An 8,077-nucleotide genomic window follows, 5' to 3' on the forward strand; every position below is an offset into this window, starting at 1 on the left:
GAACAAAAAGTAAAAATGGAGGGAGAAAGGGCAAGAGATCAAAGGTGGGAGAGTGAAGGTGCAGAAGAGATACTGGCAGATGCAAGCAAGCATGAGAACAAGGAAGAGAGGCACAGCCACCTGCACAGGTCTAGCTGCTGAAGAGGATAAGCCTGTAAATAGAGCAGCATGGGCTCACTGCACAAGAAAAAGAGCAGAGTTCAAAGAGAGAAGTTGAACCCGCAGAATGGCATCAGATACTCACATTTTAGTGGTCAGATTCAATCACATGGTTAAAATGTCACAGGCCTACCTGAATTATCTCTGATTGCTCAGCCAGAGCCTTCCTTTGTGCCTCCAGAGAAGAGACCTGTTGCTGATAAATCAAGCGCTGCTTCTCCCAGTCCAGTGATTTCTGACGAAATTCCTAAGGAGGCAATTAAGTTACTTAACTTCTAAGAGTGCCCCTCCCTGTCACTACTTCCTGGCTTCACTTTTGCTTTAATTTTCCCCACTTCCCTGAGTATACTCCCACCATTCTCCACAGCAGGAGCCCCATTACTCACTTAGCTGACAGACTGCACAATAACACGGAGCTCCACTGACACTGTGCCCCTGGACAACTGTCTTTCCAAATTTAACACACTAGTGGTACAGATGCCAAGCATGGGGTTCACAATTATCTTCACAGATTTGCTGTCACCTCAGGGTTGCTATCATTTTCAAGTGATTTTTAGAAAACTGATGCTACGACAATTAAAATTCAAAATATGGTTACATGTAGCCCTTGCTATCTACACTCAGGAATGGAACAGATTCAAGTAAGTTTCCAGGTAAGTCCTGTGGTGCACAGTACGTGAAACTCAAGGACCAAGTACTACAGGTACAGACAGCACAGCATGCTTTGATGGTCACATTTTTACATCTCAACAGAACTACGAAGAATTCACTAAACATGACAAGCATGATACATTTAACAGGCATTGTATAGCCCAAAGTCAAACAGTTCAAAATTAATGATGGGTCAACAGTAACTTCAAACTCTACACCAAAAAAAGAACCCAGTACTTAGGAAAAGGGGGATAAGCCAAAGGACAAAGAGATCTAATCTCTCACAGTCCTCTAGGATATCTGACTCTTCTTATAATTGTGGATAACCAGATTTCTGTTATCACTATAATTCCCTCATTCCTATAATATATGCCCAGTACTAATTTAAGTGCTGGGAATAACAATTTTTAACAAGATAAACAAAAACTCTAAGCCTACTCAACTGAAGGGCAACATATAACACATTCATTGCACAGTACGCTTTAGAGACAACAAAACATGGACTGCACACAGTGGAGAACTGCACATTTTAAAAGGAACGGCCAGACTTAGCAGGTAACATTCATTACGCAAACACCTAGGGAGAGGTGGATGGAGCTGTATTACTGCAGGGGCAGGGAATAACCCTCAAGTGGGAATATGCTGGTGTCTTTAAAGATAAGTGATGAAGCTGGGGTGACTAGAATGGAGATGCCCTCATCTGAAATGGGAACCGGTGTTGGGAAACAGAAAAAAGAAAGTAAAGACCTTTATTTTGGACACGTTAAGATTGACAGTTAAAAAAAAAAATAGTTTTAGATTTGCCCACTAGAGTAAAGATGTGAAACAGGGAGTTGAACGTTACTCTGAAACAGAGAAAAAAGCCATAGCTGGATATCCGAAAGATCTAAATTCCAAAAAGTAAGGAAGCAACGGAAATTGAGGCGGTGGCTAGCAAGATAGAAGAATGAGGAAAATGCAGTTTTCCTCAAAGTAAAGTCAAGAAACTATTTTAAGGAAAGAGAACAGCTGGATCCAAAGCTGCAGAGAAAGATGAGAACCAGCTCCTGGCTTTAGGAACACAGAGGCCAATGGTGACCAGCATACAAACAGCTTCTACAGTGTGAAGGGTCTGAAGCCTTGTTCCAGGGGTGTAAAAAAAAGGGGGGGCAGGAACCTAGAGATAAGGATAGAGGCATAAAGCATTTTACCACACAATGAGGGAGAAAACTGGGGCACAAGTGTAGAGGTCTAGAGATGGTACTGAAGGAACAGAAATATGGATCCTCATAGAAAATGTACAGTTAGGAAGAAACACTTGAGCAGACAGAGAAGAGAAGGAAAACCGCCGGGGCAACCTCACAGGTATGGCACAAGGGACAGGGAAGCCGACGCAGCACTGGAATCTGCACAGAAAGAATGTACCACCTGAAAGCAAAACACGTTGAAAGTCTGAGGAAAGAAGAGAACGAGGAGAGTCACAGTAGACAGTGGGCAAGTGAGAAGAGATACAGTAGAATTCTGTGGAGCAAAAAGAGCCACATGTGGCAGGTAGACAGTGGGCAGGAAGGAGAACTAACTAGAGGTGTGGTTTTGCCAAGCAAATGCAATGAAACCAGAGCAGGGCAGGACACATGCAAGGAAGGTAAGCGATGTGACCTGGGAATCTGAGCGGGTGCCGACTGGTAAGAGAACACCACGAAGGCAGGGAGCAGTGAAAAGGTGCCAGGATTCAATCATTCTAAAGGGATGTTATGTAATGACATGATATTATGGCTTGTGTCTAGTTGTCCCCCCAAAGCCTCATGCAGTCATGGAGCAGACTTCTAGAGTTTGTGATTAACTCATGATCCACTGGAATTATGGGCGTGAGTGCTGCTGGGATTATGGGTGTACTTCCCCCAGCCTGGGGCAGACAGCCTGAATGCAACTGACAGACTTGCTCTCCATAGCCACTGTTGTCACTATTCTTCCCCTTTGCTCTGTTCTTTACCACCGCCATGAACTGCTGCCCTCTGCCATGTGCCTCTTTGCCTTGGAGCCAGCTGAGTATGGACTGAAACCTCCAGTAACTGTGAGCTAAATAAACTTTTCCTTCCTTAATTTTGAGTGTCAGGTATTTGTCCCAGCAATAAGAGAAGACTGAGTGAGACAGATTCTTAATGTGTCAGATATCCAGATTCTACACAATTATTAAGCATCAAAGGCCTAGATGGGCGCTAAGAGGACAGGGATGATACTCAAGTAGATAGTTAAAAATGAGATTTTTAGAGGGTTTGCAAATACTGCTAAAGATAAGACAAAAATAGAAATATGGATAAGGAGATGAGACTTGGAGAAAATCAAAATATATAGAAGAAAGGATCCTAAGAAACCCCAAAGTCCTAAGTAACATAAGCTTCATTCCTCTGGACACTGAATCCTTAAGAGCTACAAGAAGAGCAACTTTGGAGTGAACAATGAACAGACAGCTGCAATCTATGAGCCAGGGCGGTAAACCAAGAAGCAAGAGATAATGACCTTGGTTGCACGTATGTAGGCTGAGGATGTGAAAATTAAAGACAGGACTTTTGAAGAAAAAAGAAGAGAGAAGGGAAGTAGCAATGAGAAGGAAGATGGATATAAGGGGTTTGACAGGGAAAAAAACAATGAAGAGGGCTGGAGGGTTAGAGGGGAAGTAGCAATAATCTTCTCATTCTAAGTTCTTCAAATGTATAAAAATGTCGAGATATAAAACAATATTAAAAATAGAAATTATACCTCTAGATGGTAATAATATTTGTAATTAACACTGTTGGTAACAGATGGCTCAGAATAGAAAAATTAGTCATCACACAAATATGTTAAAAAATGCTTCTCAGATTAAAACCAGCTAGAAGAGATAGATAAAATGCAGACTTTAGGCCCTGTACCATACTACTGGACCAAAATCTCTTGAGAATCTAAAGGCACCCTAAGTAATTCTTAGGTATAGTATTATGGTTTGCATCTAGTTGTCCCCTAAAAGCCTAATGCAATCATGGGGTGCACTTCTAGAGTTTAGTGATTAACTCATGATCCACTGGGATTATGTGTGTAAGTGCTGCTGGGATTATGGATATGAGTGCTACACTCAGCCTGGGGCAGATAGCTGAATGCAACACAAGGGAGACAGACTTGTTCTCTGCTGCCGTTGTTGTAGTTACTCCTCCCATTTGCCCTTGCTGTTTTCCACTGCCATGACTGACTGTCCTCTGCCGTATGCCACTGTGCCTTGGAGCCAGCCTAGTATGAACTGAAACATCCACTGTGAGCTAAACAAACCTTTCCTTAATTCTAGGTGTCAGGTATTTGTCCCAGCTATGAGAGAAAAATAACTGAGACACACAGTGAAGAGCTAATAGAGAAGACAGACAAGGAGAGTGGTGCATTCAGGGTGCAAAGAATGACAGCTTCATGCTGCTCCTTCATCAACTCTTGGCAGTGCTGACTTACCACCGCTCTTTAAGTCCTCTAGGAAACCAACATATATAATGACCCTACAGTCATTCTTTAAAATAAGATCAGCAAAGGGAGAGGTGAACCCTCTTTCTAACTTTCTTCCATCTTACTCCAGAAAGAATAGCTACCATCAAGAAATCAAATAATAACAAGTACTGGCCAGTCAGCGCAGGAAAAGGAATCTTTCTACATTGTTGGCAAGAATGTAAACTTTCAACCATTAGGGAAAATCAATATGGAGATTCCTCTGAAAATTAGAACAAGAAATTACATCTGACTTAGCTATTCTCTGTCTCAGTATCTTCCCAAAAGATTTGAAGAATGATATTGCAGTAATACATACATACTTACGTTTATAGCAGTACAACTCATAATAGCTAAATCTTGGAATTGTCCTACATGCCCATCAACAGGTGGATGGATGAAGAAAATGTGGCATATACACACAATGAGTACTACTCTGCTACAAGAGATAAATTTGAGTCATTTGTAGGAAAATGGATGCATAATATTAAATGAAATAAATCAGACACAGAAGACTAAATATCACATGGTTTTTCTTATATGAAAAACCCAAAGTATAAAAAGTAGAAAAGCTAAATAAAAGACAACTAGTTGGAAACAGGGAATTAGCTGTTTTGCAAATGGGAAGGGTTTGATTTCCAAATGGGAAGGGTTTGACTTAAAGAGGGATGGAGAAGGAAAGAGATGTAACAAGATGTTTTATGTACATGCACCAGCTCCCCACAATGAATGTAATCACTGTTTACTGCAAACATTTACTAATAAAAATTTTTAGAAATTTCGCTTGTTTTAAATGGATACCACAAAATTTAAAAAGCCACATACTTTCAACATTTTCTAAGTTCCAATAAATAAGACAAAGATACTGCTCATAAAGGACAGTGTTGAACTTGTGGTCCATACTGCTCAATGCTGGAGATGCTGGGGGCAATAATCCTTTCCAGAATACAACCCTAGGAATATTTATTACCTCTGCTCCTGTCCTTAAATAACAGTTTCATGCTCCATTATTCTGACAACCAAAACAAGTAAGGAAGCAAGCAAATAAACATTGTTATACATTTCCAAGTGCCCTATGAGGGTGCTACTGCCCCATTAACACCTATTAATAGCTAGGTCCCCATTAACCACAGGGAACCATAGCGGATGAGAGGACGACAGTAGAACACACTCCCGCCACTGAAATAGCTCAGTGGAAATCCTGGAGTTGGCAGAAAATTGGTTTCAGGAAACCACCGTTAGAAATAGCATTTGCTTACATAAAGGATGACAATCACTATGGTTATTACTATGAACATACCTCTATTTTTCCATTTAACCTCTCAATCTCAGACCGATCTTCTCTGTGATTTTTGGTACTTCCTCTGAATTCCCTTATCTGCTTTTTCTGTAGTTTCTCATAGCTTCTCTTCAGTCTACCTAACTGTGGAGACAGTGCTTTATTCTTAACATACAAGAATTAGTAAGCAAATTGATATTATGAAAGCAAGTCCAGTACCAACTAGTATTATACTCAAACTAGTAGTTCTTAAACTAAAATAAAAACAATTACATATGGAAAATAAATTCTAGCAATTAAAAGAAAAATAACTTTAAAACAAACTTTGATTTTTATTGTAATAATTTTGCATGTAAAGACCCTACCAACCACCTCCACAATAAAACCAACAAATAAGGAAGTCTTTCTTCTCAGCCCATGGTTCCCAGGTCATGCTTCTGTTCAGGAAGCAGGAAAGAAGCATCCTAGAAGGAGCTTAATAAAAAGCACTTTTTCCCAAATATGAATGAAACTGAGCAAATGGATAGAATTTCTTACTTTTTCTATTTAACCCCAAATGCTTTTTAAACCTTTAGTTCCTCCATTATTTAACATTTAGTAATGGGCTTAATTCGAAAATTTAAACGTTAAATTTTTGGTGTCAATATTTCACCGCGTTATATAGAAACAGATCTACTTATTTCAGTTCCTCAACCAATAAACATATTTTAGAATCCCTTGCCTAGGTAAGATCAAACATACAATTAAGCAACATGCTATACACCTAGATTCCAGAACAAAGAAACATACGTCTGCCTCTGTTCATAGCATGTACGGGTACGGTACTTTTATAAGGTACAAACTTGTCCTCATGACAAAATTCTCAAAGTTAAAGAGAGAAACAACATACAACAGAAAAAAAATCTTACTTCTTCCTGCAGTTTCTTTAACTCCTGCTTATACTCCATGGCCATCTCTTGCTTGATTTTTTCATGCTCTTCTATCTGCTGATGCAACATTCCAACCTAAAAGCAAAGAAATGATATTTTTCATTAGTGGCATTGAAACACATCACCAAAACATGAAAGCAGGAAATAAGCTTTACACTTACTTATACACACACACACACACACACACACACACACACACACACACCACTTCCCAGGCAGTTGAACACCTTACTTAATAATCCATAACACTGCAACACAATGGAGAATGAACAAACAACTATTGCAGAATTTTTTAGGTTTAGATGAAAACTAATATCTTCTATTTGATTTATTCTCCCCAATCTTTTTCATCAAAAATACTCATGAAAAATAAATACATATAAGGCTTCAGAAACTTAGGAAGCCACAGATTTTATAAAAATTCTATGAGACTTCAAGATTAATTTCATGAAGTATTTCTCTTGACAACCAGTTTACTCTTGAAGTATTTCTTCTGACAACCAGCAATATTTCTCCTGATAACTAGTTGGAATTTCATTTATTGATAAGTGGCAAGGAAGCAGAAAACAAGAAACTAGAAATAGTAATCTCAGTAACAATATAGAATGGCAATGTTTTAAAAACTAGATATAAACATAAGAATAGAGTTAATGCAATTCCAGTAGAAAGTTGTAATATCATCACTTTCATTTTTTCTTTTTTTTCCTTTGTTTTTTTTGCTTTTGTAAGTTAAAAAGTTATTCTACAGTTCAAACTAAAATAAAGAGTGTATGCCTGCAGTCCTAGCTATCTGGGAGGCTGAAGCAGAAAGATCCTTGAACCCAAGCTTCAAGTTAACTTGGGCAACACAATGAGACACTATCTCACAAAAAAAGCAAAGAAGTGTGAGTATGTGTGTTTGCGTGTGTGTATTTATCCAATAATATGAAAAATTCTTTTGAACAAAGATCCAAGTAAATGATTACTAAATGTCTGGATGGGAAGACACTTTGAGAGATTAAGTCATTTTATTATTTTTTCCATAATTTTATTGAGAGACAAATAGCAATGAGACAGTTTCAAATCAAATTGGTAGGACAGTTTCAAATAATTAACACACTGCATACTTTCTTCCTAGTGGTTATCTTCTGTACAAGATGCAGACATGATATCCTATTTACAAACACTATTAGAACAAATCCCTCTATTAAGAGAATGTAACTATCTATCCTAACCATTTTGAATACACAGACACAAAATGGACATTCATCTGTATCCCCTTTCTGGTTTAGTTCCATCATCTGAATATTATAGGTGTGTTAACTCAGCAAAATATTCTGAAAGAGTCCAGTAGTCCATAATAGTATTGGGTCTTCCGCTTCACTGGCAGTGTCAGAAATTGATGACCTGAGTCCCCTACATCTCAACATAACAGCATGGCTTTACTTCTTATACTTTGTTTTTATACTTTTCTGCTGAATGGTTAAGACCAAGATAAAGCAAGACCTATACAACAAGAGTTGTAGCTTTTGGATCTGATAAGGTCAGTGAAATCCCCTCAGGATTTATCTTGAGATCCTGTACCTCGGATTGTAGA

The 8,077-nt window shown here is 38.6% G+C and overlaps 1 protein-coding gene across 1 annotated transcript in view; it reads right to left on the reverse strand.

Moving 5' to 3' along the window:
- Cep63 (centrosomal protein 63) overlaps positions 1-8,077 on the reverse strand; it is a 69,579-nt gene that overhangs the window by 30,523 nt on the left and 30,979 nt on the right. Inside the window, exons 5-7 of the mRNA XM_023704399.1 lie at positions 6,481-6,576; positions 5,594-5,716; positions 293-406 (exon numbers count right to left, since the gene is read on the reverse strand). Coding sequence (XP_023560167.1) covers positions 293-406; positions 5,594-5,716; positions 6,481-6,576 — 333 coding nt within the window. The remainder of the gene's footprint in view (positions 1-292; positions 407-5,593; positions 5,717-6,480; positions 6,577-8,077) is intronic.

Source organism: Octodon degus, unplaced genomic scaffold (genome assembly GCF_000260255.1).
Source record: "Octodon degus isolate 3935 unplaced genomic scaffold, OctDeg1.0 scaffold00008, whole genome shotgun sequence".
Classification (NCBI taxonomy): Eukaryota; Metazoa; Chordata; class Mammalia; order Rodentia; family Octodontidae; genus Octodon; species Octodon degus.